Raw genomic sequence first — 21,284 nt, 5'->3', positions numbered from 1 at the left:
AAAAACGACCTTTTGACAATTTGGTGTAATGTTAATTATGATTCTTTCCTTGGGAAAAAAAAAAATCTAAACTCAAATATCATTAACAATTTCTTCAGTGTTAATTTTAAAAAAAAATACAATTAGAGCTAGCAAAGCACTTTTTTTCCCTATTTTTTATCTTGTGGCCGTGGGACAGATATTCAGCTCACTAAACATTTTCAAGAATCGGAATCCGAGGATCAATACAGAAAATTAATGATGAAACTTAATGCTAAAACTTATGTGCACTTTGCATTACATAATCACAGAAAAAGAATTAGACTAAGCAGAAATTACTTCTGTAGTATCAACATTGACAAAATGAGCTACAACTTTCTATACATTTTTGCTCTTCAATCTTGATATAACGAAAAAAAACTACGGTTAAGCTATGCATCTATCTAAGCCTGTTGCGAGGTTGCCTGGATAGGCATTGTAAGTGCATTAGTAAAAAATCTGCGGATCTCTGGTACAATACGATTTATCAGTCCGGGATACCTGAATATATTCATCACAACATTTCAAGTCACTATAATGCTGGACACAGATTCAACTAGAGCAAGAGAAAGAGATGCACTACTTACCATGGTTTGGTAATCAATTTGTCAAATTGCTCCAAGATGAACAGAATGCATGCTTGCCTTAATGACACGGCATTGAAGGCCTCTGATAACTCAAACATGAGCGAAACATTTTCGACGTAGATGTTCTTGAGAAAGAAAATAAGAATCAATCAGACTAAAACCAAACCGAAAAGGGTAATACCATCAAACCACTTTAATAGGTAACCCACCTGAGCAATGGCATGCTCACAGAGGCGCTTGAGACCCTCCAAAAGATACTGATCAGCAGCTCTGAGGAGATCCTGAGCAATATCCAAATTGACATCTACAGATCCTGTGTATATGAATCTAGCAACAGACATAGGACCATTATAACTATTAGGGATGAAACTGGGGTGCATTATTTAGCAATTTACTCATAAGCTACCTACCTCATCATCAATTCAAAAACGTCCCATCTAATATTTGGAATCTCTACATCCTTAGCATCTCTCTCCTGCAATACATTGTTTCAATATGTTTAGAAAATAATTCATCAGTTAAAGGAATTGATCTCCTGTCACATTTTTAGTATCACTGTTGAGAAAAGAAAAACATGTGGAGAGGATTGGAGTCAGAAGATCATCAATCAGTGGAAAAGGCCAAAATTCTTACCCTGTAACCACCATCAAACATGGCACGGAATGCATCAGAAGAAGCAAGCAGACAAATTCTGTGGGCATAGAACCGTTTACCTGATAGTAGTATAAAGCATACGAATTTATTACAGTACAGTAACATAAAAATATCAATTATAGTTTTAAGTGACTGAACTATAGAAAAGGGCATGCAAAAGAATAATCCCCACCTTCAACTAAGAATGTGATGTCAGAAAGTGTAGGATTGTTTACGTATTTTTCACCCAAATACACCTGCAAATAGATCATGTCAAACATATCAGAACTGATCACCAATGTGAACAAAGTATCACATTCACCAACCCCATACAAGTATTTTAGAAAACTAGTATAGCAATCTGTAAATCTTGATTCAAGGCCAGCAGGGAGTCTTGTAAATATGAGTTCAATAAACTAATATCCACTTGAAATAAAACATGTGTTCCAGATTATATTGCGCCCCTAGCAAAACTTAAAGTGAACTGATTGGACACAAAATTAAAAACCTGCTGGGTGGGTGATGAAGGAGCTGGATCCGAATGGGAGAGTGAAATGGCTTTTGTAGCCACTTTGTACAAGGCCAAAGAACCATCTTGTTTCTCCTTTGGGCTTGGAGATTCGAGAAGCCCTAAAAGCAACTCTAATCCTGCAAGAAACAAATTTGCAGAAAAAATCAAATTCTTGGAACCATATGTGGTGAAATTAGCAATATAATCAAGGCAAATAAACCAGATTTTTTGATAGACTAAGTTTTGTATTTTCAGGCACTTTGGTTTACAATTTTAAGCAGCCCACACTGAACCAAGCATGCTAGCATGCACACATGATAAGCTTTTGATGTTTTATGCTACTATGCTCTATCTGGCTGTTAATAATGGATAAAATTCCAACCTTTGTTATCAATAAAAATGGTTTCCTGATCACCAGGGTTACAAAGATGAGCAAGAGCCAAAGCCACTCGTTTTTGAACAGGCTTCTCCGCAGCCCGCATCAGATATAATAGATTATTTAGAACCTGTGAAGAAAAAGCTGTTAAGGAATTTGGAACAATCTACATTGAGCATATCAAGTGAAATCAGCACAAGATGCATTCACTGGACAGCCAAAAGAAAAAGACTGTCCAAAGTGACAAAACTCACTTGTCCACAAATCTTCTCCTCTAATCTTTTCAATGTCTTTGCCACACAATCCTTAGTTTGCTGCACAAATGAAATATTACAACACAATAAGGCCACAAAACTATGATGAAATAGATAAGGGGTAAAATAATTCATGACCTATAAAGACCAGCTTAAAATCAATAGACAAACAACCATATGATGGTTCAAAGAAAACGGGAAAAAAATTACTTGAGCAACAAATTCTCCATCTTGGAGTTTCTGAACACCTCCAAGCTTAATTAAAGCTGCAACATTATCCTACACAAGAAATCTCTAATTAGTCTCACTGTTATACAAGAATAAATGATGAGTAAAGGACAACTGCATTACAAACTGAACTCAAACAGGGAACAGAAAACTGTACCTCATTATCTGCAAGACCGTAAAGAGAAAATGCAGCATTGTGTTGTAGAGATCCATTTTTTGAAATAAGAAGCTTGAGAAGAGGCACTATACCACCATTATGAGCAATGCCAGCTTGGTTATGTGTGTCCTAATGTAAGAATCATTTAGGAATCTAGTAAGCTGTAAATCCTTTTAAATAGATAACAGCAAAAGATTATGATCACAAGCAAAGTTGGCTGTAGCTACATGACAGTACACCCAACAAGAGATGCAGCATTAATACCAAAATATTCAACTTGCATTACAAGGAGACATGCCCATTTATACTGCAAGCTTTCCCTGTTCTATAAGTACAACAAGCTGAAAGTACCATAACTTAATAAGGATTTCTATCAAATATAGGAACAAAAACAAAAGTAAAAATGACTTCCAGGATGATATAACAACCAGTCACCAATATGATACTTACAACTGTCCTCTTATGCTATGTCTACATATACGCTTATAAAAAAAATAAAAAAAAATAAAAAAAGGATGATGAATCAGAGAAATAATAACCTGTGCCAACCTCCCAAGCGCAAAAGCTGACATCTCCCTAACCTGCGCATCAGGTGATTTAAGCATCTCAATTAACGGTTTTAAAGCACCCCTCTGAACTATATGTGCCTGCATGAACCAGATCTTCATAACATTAAACAAAATTCTGTATCATATGAAAAGAGGATGGGGATGAAACAGGTAGGATTTAACCAAAATGGTTTTCTATTCCACCTTGCAATCTGAATCAGCTGCAGCAAACTGACCAAGTAATAAAGCAGCTTCTCTTTGACTCTCCGTACAGCTGGAACTGTCAATAAAGTCATGAACAAAGAAAATATAATTGTTTGAAAACTAGAACATATTCTGCAGATTACAATGACAACAACAGCAACAATATGATTGTCCAGGAAAATTGAAAATGCTACAATATCAACCAATTGTAAAGTTCAGAATTACCTGAGTAATCCAATAACAGGTTGTAAAGCACCAGCAAGAAGAACTAGTTTCTTGATGCTTGGGGATGAGTGGACAAGATTACCAATTACTCCAACCTGATAAACCCCACAAAGTTCAGCATATGCTTACAGAAGGGTGGTGTTAGAACTCTCAAGACATGAGAGAGGAAATATCAAACATAACTCAGAGCTCACCGCTTCAAACGTCATAGCTGCATCCTCAGATCGAAGCATTAGTACCAGGGTAGGCAGAGCATTGCACTCTACAATCTGGAATTTTGCAATTCAAATTAGCTAGCAGACTAGAGATGTCTAAATCAATCATATACCGTATCACAGGGAAAACTTAGGTACCTGATTTTTGTTTTCATCATTTTTAAATGCAAGGGTCCGCAGGGCACCTGCAGCAGATATCTGTACCTTTGTGTTAAAGAAGTTAAGTAGCTCAACAAGAGGAGGAATTCCACCTTCAATCCTGAATTTCAAAGATATAACTTATAAGAAGGAATAAAAATTGATATTTATTTAATATGAGAATGAGAAAAGTAGAAATAAACAGACCTGACACGGGTCTTGATGCTGCTATTTTCATGAGCAATGTTAGCGATTGCATTAGCAGCTCTCCTAATAACACCATCAGCTGGTGCTGAGTCCCTCTTGTGCCTTTTTAACAGATCAACAAGATGCGGCAAAGCTCCAGCATCAACTATGAGTTGCTGATGCTCCGGCTTTATAACATGAAGACATAGAACAAGATCAATCAATTAGAAAACAAGAAGTGATCAAACAGATCCTTTGAAATCCAAACGAGAAACAGCTACCTACAAAGAGATCAACCATCTATAATGCACTGAAGGGCATGTTTTATTGATGCCAATATCTCAATTATGGAAAGAAGAGAAACAAGAAGAAGAACCACACGTTAGTGTTTCAGAATTGCATTATATTAATGCCCTAGTTGATTAAAACCCTCACAAGATTTCCAGGACCCGAAAATATTGATTGCACGTAGTGCAAATTGATACAAAAACAGGTAAAACACCTTTGTTTCCTCTACTCTAAGATGAACTTCGAAATGATAAAGCAAGCACAGCCAGAGAGCATATACAGAGTGTTGAATTACCTTAACGGCAATAAGCCCAAGCGCAAAAGCACTGTCTTTCTCGACCTCATGCGTGTACGGAATCGGACTGTCGCCTCCTCTCTCCGGCGGTGGAGCCTGTAGATGCTTAACCAGGGCCGGAACTGCTCCACATTCTACTACGAGGTTCACATGTTCCTCTGCAAGCAAATTACCATATGACCAAAATTAAAAACCCTAAACCCCAAGAATCTCACATGCTTTCGTTTCGATCAAAGATAAAGAACCAGAAAACCACAAGAACAGCCGTGGATAAAATAATAAACACGCTACCTTTCTTGGCGACTAAAGCGATGGCACGAGTGGCAGTCTTGGCGGCGAGGCGATCTGCTTCGGAGGAAGAGAAGGTAGACTGGAGAGTTTGGACTCCGCGGCGAATCATACTTTCCAGATCTTCGCAAACGTCTCGGGGCTCGATTGCCGGAACCTTGAGATGGGGTTCATTTTCAGGCCCGTCTTCTCTGAATTCTTCTTCGAGCTTCCGCTTCAAGCCTCGTCTGGTGGTGACGGTTCGCTTCTGAGAGTGATCCATGGAGGATGCAGAGAGGGTAAATTGGGCTAGTGGGCGGAGGGTAGTTTGGGAAATAGAACGTGGTTTTTTGGAATTTATTAGCGCTAAAAGAGTAAAGCGTGCGGTGAAATGCGGGTGCGACGGTATTTATATCTGACAAATAAATTTGAGCTCCCGCCCAAATAAGGTTTGAGATTCGTTCGCAAAAGGCGCGCTCCCGCCATCGTAAATTTATCATTTATGTATGGTTTTGATTGTTTTTATATTGGGCCAGGCCTTTTAACTACCTTGGGTTTTTGTCCAAAATCGAACAAATTGGGCTACCTTTCTTTTCTTTTTTTATTGGTTCCCATTTAGACAAACTAGCCCATTTATTCCTTTGAGGGCTTGTATTAAATATTTTAGATATTTTGTTGTAAACTTTCTTATGCACCATCTCCAAATTTTGATTTGTCCTAAATGTCTGGTGGCACTACACAAATGTTCTATTAAATGAAATTGTTTGATTTTTTTTTGTTTTTTATACATTTGATAAGTTACGGAGGAATAATCGAACGTAGAACTTCAAATGCATAGTTTGAACCCCTTAAGCTACAAGCTTCTTAATCAATCGTACTTGAATGGTTGTATATATCATATTAGGGTTTATATAAAGGGCGTGTTTGGCATGAGCAAAGTGAGTGACCGCATAGGGACCCACATTAAATATTAATTTACATTAACATGTTGTTGTAACTTAGTAGTGATACGAGTTTAATATTCACTTTTCATTTGTCTTTCAATACAAAATAAGGAAAGTTGAGTTCTGTAATAAATATTATTTTATTGATGTAAGTTTATTATGATTTGGCTTCTCCTATATTAATAGGATAATATTAATCTTGTAGTAATAAGAGATGTTGTTCCAGTTAAGAGTGGATCACTGGGGTTGTCGGCGGAGCACCAAACTCTCACACTCGCTCACTAAAAAAAGAGTGAAGAAACTTCCCGTGTGGTTCCTAAGAGAGAGTACACACGATTAACATCACCATCACTGAGCACTCTCCTTTCAACTCCTCAGATTCCCTCACAGCCACACAGGCTCACAACCAGCCATTCCCATAATTTCTTTTTTACTCCATAATATTTATGCACAACGCTAGACTCAAGAGTTTTGTCGTCTCCATTCTCCAACACATAAATGACAAACAAGTCAACCTCATTGTCATCCACACCGTATGGGCAGAACAAGGGGCCACACATGTTCCTCCTCTAACAATATTTAATTATTAACAATTTGCTCCGCTTAGTGTCTGAAATGTGAATTTTTAATCACGCGCATTACACGCGACTTAAAAACGTAATAACTTACCTAGCGTAGTACCCTTCATACTAACTTTGAAGAGTCAAGGAAGTCCAAGCCATGCACACTATTATTACTTCATGCATGGCAAGTTGCCATGTGAGGGCATCTACTGCTGAGTAACAATCCAACTTAATTGTAGGGGCCCTTGGTAAATTCAAATACAATCGGACAGTACTATCTAGTACCGGCCAGTACTAGCCAGTGCTAGCTGTACCCTGCACTGCACTTGCAGTAGTAGTTGGGAGATCTCTATCCATCTCCAATCCCACCAATTTTATCCTTACGTTGTTACTTTGAGAAGCGGATCTAAAGATCGTTTAAGTGGAATTGACGTTTAATTAGTCCTTGATTAAGCTGCATTGCATGTAATTAAGAATCTGTCCTTGAAATCCAAGGAAGATATATTTTCACAGTCCCACAGTCGATTCGATCATGATTCATGAGTACGTACGATTAAATCTAAAGTAATTAATGATTTCAACGTTAATGGTTTGACTCAAGAAATTAGTTGTTGGAACTTTTAAAAACTTAAAATATGTGCACACGGAGGCACACATCTGAGTATTGTGGTGGTCAACCACGCACCGTCGCATGCATGGGTCCACCTTACGATAAAAGCTGAAGCCACAAACCCAAAGATATCCAGACAGTGAATTCAGCAGAGCAAGTAGACCACTGCATCGATGGATATATATATACATGAATCTCTGCATAAACACAGACAGCCCAAAAGAAATAAATGGAAGCAAATTAAACGTGGGGTTTTCACTTTTTATCTGTGGCGGTGGGGTCTTGTATTTCTCTCTGTCTTGTGGAATCTCTCGTGACAACTGATTCTGCAAATTTTAATTTGGTTTATGTATAAAAATGCTATAATTTTAATATGTCACCCACTACTACTAGGCCGGTCGTGAGATTTAACAATTATAAATTAAATTCATAATTTTTTTAATGTTTTCATTTGATAAAGTTAAATGTCAGTGTTTTCGGTGAAACAGTAAGAGCCTTTGTCTCAAGGGATATGCTTTTGAAATAAGCTCCACCACATACACTTTTGTGTCAATGCACTGCACGGTGGAGTATAAATATAAATTTTTATACTGTTATACTATTAAGAAAATATAATATAAAGTAAAAAAAGATTCAGGGGCCCTAAAAATCAGAGGCCCTGTACAGCGGCATCACTTGCACCATGCCAGAGCCGTCCGGTCTAGCATAAGCAACCAAAAAACTGACTATTTATCAATCAAACATTTTTCTGGATTTTAGTTGGGACTTGCAGTAAGAGATTCCAACGTATATAGTAGAAAGGCTGGAAATATACCCCATATCTATGTCAAGTGGTGGTTTTATATTACTACAAACCCTATGCAATTTTTAATAAAATATTATATATATTCATATTCATTATTCATACTGTGAAGAAAAAATTTGATCCATATATGTTTGTCGGACACCACTGATTTTTCCTTACAGATTAATCATAGTCTCACGTACATAAGGAAAAATGATTCGTTAAAATTGTAAAAGGACAAATTTATACAGATATTAAATGTAAGGAGGTAAGGAGGTAAGTATTTTCCTATATTGCCGATAATGCCATTTATAAACTTCACAAAAATCAACGACCGACTACTTGATCATCAAAATCAGGATTGAATTGGTTTGTGGCTCGAGATGTGGTGTGTTGTACGACATGTACGTCCGTCCCATACACTGTACACATGCATGCATGCAAATTCAGAAAGGAATTGATTATAAAGCAGAGGGATTGCACTGCTAAGACGATATGTTAAGTAAATGTAAAGACAACGACAGAGGCTGCTTCGTCGTACGTGATACTGTAGACGGAAGAAGAAGAAGACAAAAACACTGAAACGAGTGGGTGAGCTTATATAATCACGTAAAAACCAAGCAGACAATATCTTATCGCAATCTATATGCTTTTGATTGAATAGTACCGAGGGTTCCAAAGAGAGAGATGCACACGTGTATACATGAGATCTGGACTGGAAACATGGAGGAATGGGCACCGTCTGATCTGGTCTGGGCCTAATCACAGAGACCTAGCTGCTCTGATCCTGCATGCTAATCCGTTTTTTCTTTTTATATTTTGCTAATATATATTGAGTTTTTTTCTCCTTTTCTTTTTTTATGAACAAAAGTTTAGGGGAGAAGAGGCAATTCTATCTCAGGACCAAAGCATACCAAGACCTTTTTGAGGACTTACATAGGAGTTCTTAACCCCTTTTTTGGTTTTTATAGATTACCCACCAAGAGGAATTGTCAGCAACGGAACTTAACATATATTGAGTTGATAACTCATTAAAGACTTTATGCTCATATTTTCAAAAGAAATTGTAACGAGGATAAGAGGGTCTTTAATAGTCATGCGATCAAATATTTTGCATGCATGCACTCCCACCCAAGTTTTTTTCTTGAATACTAAGAACGATAAAGCATCAAGAAAATTCACGATGATACAGATAATATTCAATGCATATGGGAGCTCAAAATATCAACATGCAAGAAACAACCACCCAATTCCAATAATATTTAAGTGAGGCGCCACAGGAAATGCATATCAAACCGAGAGAGAGAGAGAGAGAGAGAGAGAGAGAGAGAGAGACATCTGCGTATGGGCATGAATTAAATTGTACCAATAAAGTTTGCATAAACCAGTTATTATAGAGGTAAATGAATCCAACCAAGCAGGGCCCAGCTGCGATGAATCTGGGTTGGTTCATGACTGAATTGATTTTTGTTGAACTAATCTAATGTCAAGAGCATACGCGTTTTTATGTACTTTCAAAAGAAACAACAAGAAGAAGAATAAGAAGACAATTTACATCTATATCTGGCCCCTCTGAATAATTATAAAATTGAAATTAGCTCATTGAAGCAATCAAAATGGATAGTTGCAGTAACGGTATGGGAAGATTCATCTTGAGTTGGTCTCTAACAAAACAAATACTTATTACATTCAATTTATGAGATATTTTTTCCTAGTTTTTTTTGTTAGTTTAATGGCAGTGCAGTGGTTGCTCTAAAATTTAAAGGAGAAGGTCAGAAGAAAAGGATTATTCTTATTTATTTAGTTGTCCTTGTGCACAGGCTAGTTAAAATTGATCAGACAGTCGCAGGGAAAGCTATACAGAGATGTTAATGGTGTGGGTGGAGCCCTGAGCCTCACCTTCAATTCCTCACGCATAAACACATATTATCATCTGCTGGTACTTTGACAGAAAAGTAATAATAATCACTAATATATAATGATCTTCCTTAACGGGTTAATATTTCGACACAAACGATATTGGCGAGGGGGATTCAAACGTAGATGACTTCGGCTGCAGAGGTAACTGATGTTTACAACTTAACTACAACTACGTACCCTTTGAGTAAAGGAGGGGGTCTCTCTCAATGCTTGTTATGATTCTTAAAAGTGTAACTTGGGTCTTAATCAAACGGGTTATTCACTAAAAAGTAAAAATCTTTCCCTCTTTATGATTAGCTTAGGTCTTGCTTCTAAGATTACATGATCATTGTATTGAATAAGATTGCCCACCAAACCAAACTTGAGCAGTTAAGTTCACTCTCTCTATTATTCCAATGCTTTTTGAGTAAAGTGTATTTATGTGGCCAAATCGACCGCTTCAAGACACACACTCTCTAATTTCTTTTATGAAATTATATGAAGGGAAATAGGTTATGAATTTATAGATAGCCAACAACAACCCACTTAAACTAACTCCCCCACTTTCCCCACTTTCCCCACTTAAATTATATGAAGGGACAAAGGAAACATATATTAAATATGTAAAGCTCAGAATCTGCTTTACCAAAAGAGGAAAACAAAGCACTCTCAATTAGATATAAAATAAAATAAAAGCATTGATATGAAACCAGTAACTCATATCAGTAAAAAGGAGATCCTGCAACAAAATTTATGATTTCTAATTGACCACTATCAAAAGTGAAAGAAAAAACGCAGAATCTATCTTTAAAAAACCAGAGTGGCAGAAGAAGTATGGAAAAATATACTTTCTTTTCTATCATGTAAGTAGGAGTTCTTACATTCTTGCCAATAGCAGTGTGTTGTGTGTGCTGAAGTCATATATGTCAAACTGTGATTCGCATAAAGAAAGCGTATCGCTTTACCGATAAGGAAGCAAGTAATATCATATTTATATTTATATGCTAGATATATTAATCTCGGTTCCATGATTAAGAGGATGCTTAATTAATTATATGGGTCACCCTACTACCCTGTGAGTTGCAACTTGCAAGAGGATTATGATTATAAATAGTGCCAAAACTTTATGATAAATATTGTTAATAAATCTAATTGTTTTTTAAATTTTGGTTCTTTATGTATATCGTACCAGGAAAGAAAGAGCATTGAGCCACGTACTGTAGATTCTTCAACTTGTTTGGGACACATGAAACAAAATAAGTTTAAGCAATGAGTTAAACAAGAGGGATTTTTTAATTAATTGTGGTGGCCCAAAAGGCCCCTGAGATTGGACTCACTTCCCAAACTTGTCGGCTTCAGGTTGTTTCAGAGAAAAATAATTCAGAGCCGCCCACATTAGCCAATTTCAAGCCGCCAGCGAAAGAAAAAAATAATAATTATATGTATTGTATTGCTCTCACTATATCTTCCACATTTCAGATTCAGAATATATATTATATGTAATAATTAGCAGAGCAAAATCAGCCCGTCTCATGTGACACAAATCAGCAGAAAACAAAAATAATCAGACTATTATGGCAAAATAAAATAAAATATATTACTAAAATCCAAGTATTTGGCCATGACAGATCAATTTACATAAGTTGCAAAGGTGTACAAAATTGTACAATTGTAAAAGTTTGAGCTGAGTAATGAAAGAAACTTCCCCATTTCCATTTCCGAATACAGATAAAAGAGTGAGATGCAATGAAACGAGAATAGAGAAGTATTTCTCGAGAAAGAGACATCTCGGAAACGTGTAAATTCTTATATAAAGAATAAGAACATGGAAGAAAATAATAATAATGTCGTTGTTGGTGTTATTTAGCCAAACAAATTCAATGCTAAAATTAGCTGAGGTCCCCCCCCTTCCTCCCTCCCTCCCTCCCTCAACGGCCGACCTCACATTCCTCTAAACCGTGTTGTTGTGAAAGCCGCTGGAATTGGAAAGCACACTGGACTGAAAACCCATAGGATTCTGGTTTTCTTCTTCTATCAATGTGATGATGCCCACCGAGTCCACATCAACACAGCTTGGCTTGAAACCCTACTCTACAGTCACAATCGCACTCCTTTTTGAAGCAGTAGATCTTGTCTTATTTATTGACATTATTGTCATATTAAAACCCAGTAAGAAACTGGGAACTATTTTCCAACTGCAATAATAATGCAGCAGCTACTCTGTGACCGAGCAAAGAAAACAGAGAAGAAAATGACACCAAATTAATTTGCCTACCAAAAGGAATAGGGGAAGAAAATTCAGACTAGGATGGGGTAAATTGAGAGTCAAAATATCAAATTTAATGAAAGTGATAGAAAGTCGGTTGTATTGTTACTTTTTTTGGGTGAGCATTAAAATTTTACAAGATGAAGTAGGAAAGGTGTGTTTGTTACAGAGTGTATATCTTTTTTCTCACCTACTAACTGGATTTGATTCCTTTTTCTTTGCCTCCTACATCACTGCATGTTTCTGTTGGTAGCCGAAAATATGCAAAAGGGATTTGCCTTGGTTACTCTCTATAGTTGGCTCTTTCCAAAGTACAACTGAGTACTATAATTCATGCATAAAACCAAAAAGACTGTTAATGCATTGTGAGTTCCACATACATCACTGGCACGCGACCGACTCTAACATTAATCCACTTGCATTTTTAAAAGAATATATAATAGGAAGGCGAACGTGGTTCTGTTGATGGTCCTTGCAATATGGTCAATATGGGTCATCCTCTGTAGTGTCCTTGAACTCAAAAGCACAAAGCTTTGGAGAAAGAATTGTGCAACACAAAAAAAGAAGAGGGAAAAAAAAAAGGTATACAACCAGGCAAGATTATTATTCATCCCTTGGCAGATTCTTGTGATCATTTATATTTGTATTCAGCTTTGGAAAAAGAAAACTAACAGAATAGAGGTCGAGCCTGACAGTCGAATAATTTGGGGAAAGGGCAAAATGCTGACGTACAGAAAGGCAACACAGAGTAATGCCTCAAATATATAGTTTGAGAAGTTTAAGAAAATTGATAAGATGAAATAGAACAAAATTAATTTACTAAAACAGAAAATTGATAGCATTACTGGACATTATAAGTTAGGTATCCCTTTTCTTCGATTTAAAGTCAATTTAAACTTCGGTGCAAGAGAGCGACACAATATTCCTGTGGTCCCTTAAGAAAAAAAAATTCAAAATTGCGCCGTTTAGTTGAATAATTAAAGATGCACAAGGTGTGCGTGTCCGATAGGGAACTGAACAGGTGGGGTTATTATTTAGCTGCTGCTAGCTTTGCTACGGTGAAAACCTGAGTTTGGTTTACAAAATTACAACTTCCAGAAAAAAAAAAAAAAAAAACTACAAAAAGAAAGGACCAACGCTAACTAACGGCCGTTAGAGAGAGGGCCAACGGCGGAATCCTTGCAGGGACTAGGTGGCAGACTGCTCCTTCCACAAGCCACGAGGCGTTGCACGAAACCCTCGATTCTATCTCCGTTTGTCTCCGTCAATAACCGCTTCCCGCCAAACGGTAACGATTCCACCCCTCTCTCCTTCAACACCTTCACTTCCTCCTCCGTTCTAGGGCCCACAACCCCTTCGCTGCCCAATCCGAACGCCTGCACGCACATAATAAAACGCCGTTAGAATCACTCCGTCACAAAAACAAACACCATATTTACTTTTTTTCTCTCTGCAAATTGCAATCAAACAAAAGAAAAATAATCGCTATATTTATATACCTGAATTCTCACGTAATCCGTACGGTTCCAGCAGAAGGCGTTCCCCACCATTTGGTCAATGGTCTCGGAAACTCCGTCAAGCACAATGTCAACGACCGACGACTCGCCGTTACTTTGGGGTTTACCTCCGGTTAAGGGGCCGTTGCCTAACGACAAAACCAGCAAGTCCTCGACGCCGTTGACTGATGGGAAGTCGCGCTTGTTGTTGAGCACGTGCGTCACAGCCGCCGCCGTCGGATTGTTCATCACCAGACCGCCGTCCACGGCTGAGCACGACGTCTTTCCGTCTTCGGAGCTCAGGCTGAACGGCTTGAAGACGCTTGGCGTTGCTGACGTGGCTCTGCAGACTTTCCACAACTCGAAGTTGAAACTCGGCGACTCGGAGGCGTCGGCTCGGGAGAAGACGAACGGGGCCGAGCTCTTCATGTCGTAGCAGGGAATCAGGAGAGGCTTACACGTGTCCTTGAGCGTCAAGACCTTGCCGTCCTCCCTAGTCAACAACTCGGTCAACGCCTTATCCATGCTGCTGCCTGAGTATCTCCGGCGACGGCGGAAAACTCCAGCGAGTCTGACCTTGAACAAGTCGGAGTTTTTACCGGCGATGGAGTTCACAGCTTCTCTAGCGGTATAGAGAGGACGGCCGGAGCCGTCGTTGGCGACAAGCATGGCGGCGAGGACGGCTCCGATACCGGTTCCGGCAATGAGGTCGAAGAAATCGGCGATTTGAGCGTGAGAGTCGCCGGTCTTGAGGCGGATCTGATCCTCGAGGTGGATCAAGGCTGCTCCGGAGACAATGCCGGTGGTTCCGCCGCCATCAATGCTGAGAATCCGAGTCTTCTTTGTGGTTTCGCAGTGAGAGAGCCATTTCTGCTCAAGCTTCGTGAAGATCTCTAAGGTGACCTTACTTAGCTCCATCTCTCTGTTAGCCACTGTGCCAATATAAAAAATATCTAGTTACAGTACAGTCTTGTAGATAGAGAAGGGGAGAGAGAGAGAGAGAGAGAGAGAGAGAGGTTCCGATTGTTTGAATGTTTGCAAAAGAGAAAGCAACGTGGAAAAGCGAATGAGAGGTTTCACGCTTTGTTGCTGAGAGGCATTAATGGCGGAAGAATGCGCTCGCTCTGTTTCTGTTTCTCTCTCACGAAAACAAAGTGGTTTTGAGTAGTTGAGAGTTATAACAAATCAGTGCGAGTTGGGGGGGACTGGGAGTGAGAGTGGGACGGCGTATTTGGGATGGACCTTGGTTTATATACGCGAGCTCTTGCTCTTGTCGCTTTTTGCTGTTTTAATTTTCATTATCTTTTTTTTTGGTCAAAATATTATTTTTTAACTTGAGCTTTTACAAAATCGTGTGTAGTGTGTCCTTGCACGTGCAATTGCGCGTGTTAATTTGGGGTAACGGGAAGCGCGAACCTCGGCTTGTTAGCCGGCTCAGCTGCCGCTCGTCAACCGTAGGTATTTACTCTCACTGTTTTTTTTTCAAAGGATTTATGCGTTTTTATTTATTTCTATTAATCTATTATGGTTTAGATCCTATTACGAATTAGATATCAATTGAGGAAGGAGAGTGGAAATAAAGGTGAAACACCATGGAAGTAACCCCACTGGTGTTGCCAGCAAATGGCCCAAAATCTATGTTACAGGGCCCTTAATTAACTGATCCAAACAATAAACAAATCATGGGATGTTGTTGTCATTACTCTAAGCAAAGTAGTGAAGGAAGGAGGGTCACTAACTTCATGTGCATTAACTATAATAGTTACATCACTAATGAGAAATGCTAGTATCTGTCGTCTATACGCGTGTGGATGATTGTAGGTCGTTAAAACAAATGAGGTCCACAATCCCCGGCGTGCTTACTTGTGAAACAACAAGTGCTTGATGATGGGTTGGCTAGGCAAGCCTAACTAGATAAGGCAGATACTAGGTGCAGAAGTGAAGTCAGAGAAGAGGCTCTCCACATCTACACCATAGCCATCGCAGTGACAAACGGTAGTAGCTAGGTTAGGAGTTTAGGTGGGTACCAATTACCACGCAATAATTTGAGGCTTGGGGAGAGGAAGTGGTTTAAAACTTTGACCATGTGATACAATGATTCAATGTCAAGATAGATACATATTAATTGCCCAGCATCAACAAGCAGTCAGATATTCCTTTTGATTAGCATCTAAAATTACGAAGCTAATTATGTTACATAGAAACTTTGGATGCTGCCCACTTGATTCAATCTATATTGCAGGTTTATTATATATTATATTAGTTGGTTGAATCTTAACTGACGATATGCGACAGAAAGTTTCTACAAATCTCATGATCTGTTTTAAGACATCACACCTTGCTCAATATCTTAATTAACATAATTAAACCCCAATTACGCATTTGACAATTCCTGTCTCTCATCTCACAGATCACACCTACGCAGACGAAAACACCATATCTTACTATTGAAGGCCCATCTCTACTTTTGCTTTCATTATAAGACAGGACCAGCATATCATCACTCGAAGCAAGATTGTTTTCTGCAAACGTGGTTAGACTAGTTACCTAAGGTAATATATATACGCGTTTCTTTCCATCTGAGTTCGATCACCTCCCTTATAATAATAAGTTTGAGTAATTTAATTAAAATAGTTTTTACTAAAATACCAAAGATTGTTACAATGGGAGAATTTATCTTTTTGTTTTTTGGCTTGAAGATGTGTAAGTTTTCTAATTCCAAAACTCCACATCTTTCATCACGAGTGGAATGATTTCAACTTTAAAAATGCGTAATGGACCACGGTTCAACAATGAAGAACTAATCATTGTTTTGCGGGCGTGAAAATTCTTAAACTCACTTATCAGTTAAGTTTTAGTGGATAGTCCTTATCATAATGTGATGATGTTTTGAAGGCTTGCTTGCTAAGTTTGTTAAATCTCCACGACATCATAGTTAGGTGTGTGTGTGTAAAATTCCCCCTCCTTCCATATATTATTGTGCTATTGGTCGAAAATAGCAAAAAATGATATCTCCATTGTATAAGATTATAATATAAAAGTTTCTCTCCTAATTTAGACTATCATACTAAAAAAAGAGAAATATACTTTCGGAAAGGACCACTTTTATGGGCTCCTTTACATTGCGTGTGAAATTAAAAAACCCAATATATACAAAAAAAATAGATCAAATCAAAGGATGAACAAAACTTGAACTTGCTATTATTAGGATGAAGTGCATAAATAGTTTATTAGAAACATAACACAAATGATTTATTACGTACTAAACATCCAAGAAATCATATGGTTCCTGATATTAACAAAAAAACCCAAAAACAACTAATTATTTCTAAAACTCACTTCTCAGTTAAGTTTTAGGGGATAGTCCTTATTACAATGTGATGATGTTTTCAAGGCTTGCTTGCTAAGTATATTTCTCTGATTCAAATCCCACAACATCATAATTGTGTGTGTGTGAAATTCCCTCTTCTCTCACATGTCATTGTGTTATTGATCGGGAATAACAAAAAATGTTGTTATTTGCATTGCATAAGAAGATAAAAGTTTCTCTTGTAGTTTAGACCATCATACTAAAAAAAGAGAAATAAGCTTTCGGAAAGGACCACTTTTCTGGGCTCCTTTACATTACGTGTCAAATGTAAAAAACCCAATAAATAAATAAAAATATATAAAATCAAAGGATAAACAAACTTAAACATACTATTATTAGGATTAAGTGCAGAAATATTTATTAATATGTGAAACATTACACAAATGATTTATTACTAAACACCCAAGAAATCATATGGTTCCTGATATTAACAAAAAAACCCAAAAACAACTAATTATCTTAATAAAATTAAATTCGGCTCCCTATGGAAATAAAGCATCTTCATAGACTTCAATTTTTAAGCAATGTAGACAACGACCGCCACAGCCATTAAAACCTGCAAAATAGGTAACCCATTGGAAGGTGGAGCCTGGCTCTTTGTAATCACAGCTTTACGACGTCTGGGTGGGGTGCCCCCTGGGGAAGGAGGAGGATTGGACACCACTATTGGCACGGAAGGAGGAGGATTGGACACCACTATTGGTAAGGAGGGGGGAGGATTGGGCCTCACCTTTGGTGGATTGGGCCTCACCGTTGGGGGATTGGGTCTCACCTTTGGGCTTGGATTTGGAGGTGACCTAGTAATAGTACTTGGAGATCTATTTGGGTTGTAGATGGGTAAACCACTTGGGCTGGGCATTGCATAACCATTTGGGCTGAGGCTTGGTGAAGCGCTTGGGATTGACGTTACCGGGGTAGGAGACGGGCTCAAGTGGACCGGGCTCGGAGATGGGGTCGAGAAAGATGGAGTCTGAGACGGGGACGGGGTCGAACTTGATGCATGAACTTGGATGTGAAGCTTTTGCCCGGCGTTGCAGTGGTCATGGATACTAGAAATGTAGAAGAAGTCGCCAGGCATGGTTATCTTTACGTTGTCGTTGCCAGAGGCAAAGGAAAATAATGAATCTTTTGCCTCGCATTCTTTGTAACCCTTATGGTCCACTTGTACCAAATTCTCCTTCTTGGCATCGTACTCAAAAACTGCACATGCAATTTGCAATGCATGTTAAAAAGAAAAAAGAAAAACAATAATACTTAAGAGACATCAATTTATTTCGTAAAATTTATTCACCAAATGATATGTCCGTAAACTTACCGAGAGTGTCTCCAACAGTGAAGTGCTTGTTAGATGACCAAGTCTTGTAATTAAAGTGGCCTTGGTCAGTCCAGCCATGAGAGTCACCGACCTTGTAAACAGCACCAAAACAGACCCCAACCAAAGCCATTGCCATGAAAAAGACCATTGAACTCTTAGCCAAAGCCGCCATGGGTAAACCACCAAGCTCAGAGAGACAGAGATATATTTGTATTAGTTTGTTGAAGGCAATTGTGATGAGGAAAAACCAAAAGATGGTGCGTATATTTATATAGTGATATGCCAAGGTGCAAATTGAGGAAATTAAATTATAAAACGTTATTTCCTCGAAGATGTTAATAGTTAATTGGTAATTAGAGGAACATTCTTTGGTTAATTGATTTTGTTGATTGGCACGTCAGGATCAATTCATTTCATTGGCGATATTTTTCCCAGATTTAGGAAATTAATTAAGACCATCTTGGTTAATTTTGAGGATATTAATCATATTCACAGCTCACAGTGCAATAAAAGTTCACTCGTTTTGCCCAATTTAGGTGAGTCTAGGCTGCAATTAAAATTACTAGGGTTATTCTCATAAAAAAAATAAAAATTACTAGGGTTATTTTTCCAAATTGGCTAAAAAGAACCGTATTCAGTGAACAGTAAACTTGCCTTGATGGTATGCCAAAAATGTTTATACTCTTTTAAAAAAAAATGTTTTTTCCTTTACGCGGAGTTATTAATTGAGTAATTTTTTTCTCTAAAATTTATTCCCTTTGTGCAAATTTTGATTTGGAATGGCTATTAAAATTATTCTTATTAATAATTTTCTTTGCATTTACTGACATGTGGGTATTCAAATTATTCTATTTTAGATGGATTAGCTAATTGGAAAAGAATACAAAGAAAAGAATTGTGTTGCAGATGGATTAGCTAACTAGAGCTATAACGTGGGTCTTGGCGTGTGTTATTTTGATTTTGCTCCAAGTTGGATAGGTTCATTAGTTATTGATGACTTGATTGGGGTGTCTCGTCCCCGTCTTGTTTTTGTTGATTTTATGTAGTTGTGTTGTCTGGTGTTCCCCGCCCCAGTTCACAAAAAAAAAATTAAATAAATAAATTATTCCGTTTCCTAGTTTTCCATGCGTTTACTAACACGAACCAAGTAAAAAATTATGTGGCTTTCATATCACGATTTGTAATCAAATACTTGAAAATCCACATGAATTAGATTAACTAGGGGATTAGTTGATCCAAATTAATCCAGTTCATTCTCTCCCTATTCTTGGTAAGTGAACGTGAAAAAACTATATTAGCCAGAACAAATATGGATGCTGTTGAGATGATTAAATTATGCAATGGTGTTTTTTTTGTATAGGCAACTTTGTTTTATACCTTGAAGATATCCTAAATTGATTTGCTATTTTCTGCATTCTTTGTTCAAATTATACTGAATTCTTAAAAATATTTAGCATTACACAAAATCGTGCTTGGTAACAATCACATTGGCGAGGTTGAGTTTCTCAACTCTCTTTGGGATGTCTTTTTGGTCCACCTTTGTTTGTTTGTTTTTTTTCAAAGGGAAAAAGAAGAAGAGCTCTTTGAAGACAATGGGAATGACTTTTATCAAGTGATTATCATGGAAATTGAAGGCACAAAATTTCTGGTTTTATGAGTAATTTTTGCTATTCATTTCAAAGGCTGCACTTATAAAAGATTGTACAGCAAAGAAAACCAGGAGGTTCCTTACATTAACACAAAAACAAACTAATAAAATAAGCAATTTTCCTAAGTAAGCACCAATTAATTAAGCAATGTAAGCAAGAACCCCCATCACAACAAGCATAAACAAGCCCCTAGAAGACTTGACAGATGGAGCACTGCTCTTGTTAGGTGAGGTAGGAGCCTTTGCACTTGGAGATGGAACCGGGGCGGACGATTCATTGTGGTGAGAATGGTTTGAACTGGGTGCAGGGCTAGGGCCAGGGCTCGAGTGGCTTGGGCTAGATGCCTGGCTAGGTTCAAGAACCCTAATGTCAACCTTCTGGCCAGCCTCGCAGTGCCCAGGAAGACCACAGATGTAAAAGAAATGGCCAGCCTTCTTCAACTCTACAGCGTCGTTGCCAGAGTTATAGGCTGATAATGGAGCTTTTGAGTTGCAGCCGTTGAATTCTGTGAGGGTTTTCACTTGCACCACATTTTGCTCCTTGGCATTGTACTCAAAAACTGCAATATGCAATCTTAAATGTTAAAACAGAAAGGAACACAAATGGTAGTTTGGGTGATATTGATTTGGGTTAAAGCAACTAGCTAGTATGCAGAAATATCATCACAGTACCAAACTTCACATTAGGAACATGCAAGGTACCATAAGTGGTAATGATACTTGGCTTCGCATCACTGTCCACAAATCTTAGATGTATCTATCTAGATATAAAAAGGGTTTCTCAGGTCTATTTCACACGGTTAAATTCATCAAACGTTGTCCATACAATTTGAATTCACAATAACTTTTCCCTAAAACGAAGAAGGAATCCACACAATATATAAGAGGGTACCCTAGTTTTTATTAGAAGTTGTCAATTATTGTAAAGCATGCTAAAACCCGTATAACATAAAAAAAAAAGAAGGTGGAAAACACTTACCGATAGTGTCTCCAACAACAAAGGTCTTAGTAGATGCCCAACCCTTGTAACTAACACTGCCTTTGTCTGTCCACCCGTTAGAGTCACCCACCTTGTACACAGTCCCAAAACAGACCCCAAACAAAGCCATAACCATGAAAAAAAGCATTGAATTCTTAGCAAAAGCCATGGCTGACCACCAACCTAAGAAAGTCACAGAGCTTTTTTTAGAAGAGAGATGAATAAAGTAGTAGATATGTATGGTTGTTGAACTGGAAGGCACTCGTGAAGAAAACGTTGC

The 21,284-nt window shown here is 37.9% G+C and overlaps 2 protein-coding genes and 1 pseudogene across 2 annotated transcripts; all 3 read right to left on the bottom strand.

Moving 5' to 3' along the window:
- Window positions 1–221: 221 nt before the first annotated feature.
- On the bottom strand, window positions 222–5,530 carry LOC110749807 (ARM REPEAT PROTEIN INTERACTING WITH ABF2-like). Its single transcript, XM_021949994.2, has 19 exons — window positions 5,155–5,530; window positions 4,864–5,021; window positions 4,302–4,468; window positions 4,095–4,215; window positions 3,936–4,010; window positions 3,742–3,836; window positions 3,517–3,592; window positions 3,304–3,411; window positions 2,765–2,893; window positions 2,590–2,658; window positions 2,380–2,439; window positions 2,132–2,255; window positions 1,747–1,886; window positions 1,432–1,495; window positions 1,239–1,318; window positions 1,016–1,080; window positions 815–932; window positions 606–730; window positions 222–519 (listed from the first exon to the last, which is right to left on the bottom strand). The coding sequence occupies exons 1-19, from the start codon at window positions 5,411–5,413 to the stop codon at window positions 423–425; spliced, it is 2,130 nt and encodes a 709-aa protein (XP_021805686.1). The 5' UTR covers window positions 5,414–5,530; the 3' UTR covers window positions 222–422.
- A 7,615-nt stretch (window positions 5,531–13,145) lies between these two features.
- On the bottom strand, window positions 13,146–14,908 carry PLP9 (PATATIN-like protein 9). The gene is made up of 2 exons (XM_021949981.2): window positions 13,696–14,908; window positions 13,146–13,572 (listed from the first exon to the last, which is right to left on the bottom strand). The coding sequence occupies exons 1-2, from the start codon at window positions 14,608–14,610 to the stop codon at window positions 13,339–13,341; spliced, it is 1,149 nt and encodes a 382-aa protein (XP_021805673.1). The 5' UTR covers window positions 14,611–14,908; the 3' UTR covers window positions 13,146–13,338.
- Window positions 14,909–20,166: 5,258 nt separating this feature from the next.
- On the bottom strand, window positions 20,167–21,211 carry LOC110749834 (mavicyanin pseudogene; annotated as a pseudogene).
- Between the last annotated feature and the right edge of the window lie 73 nt (window positions 21,212–21,284).

The sequence above is a fragment of the Prunus avium genome, chromosome 8 (genome assembly GCF_965620075.1).
Source record: "Prunus avium chromosome 8, drPruAviu1.hap1.1, whole genome shotgun sequence".
Lineage (NCBI taxonomy): Eukaryota > Viridiplantae > Streptophyta > Magnoliopsida > Rosales > Rosaceae > Prunus > Prunus avium.
The sequence above is the reverse complement of the archived record's forward strand: the minus strand, read 5'-3'. Positions and strand labels throughout refer to the sequence as shown.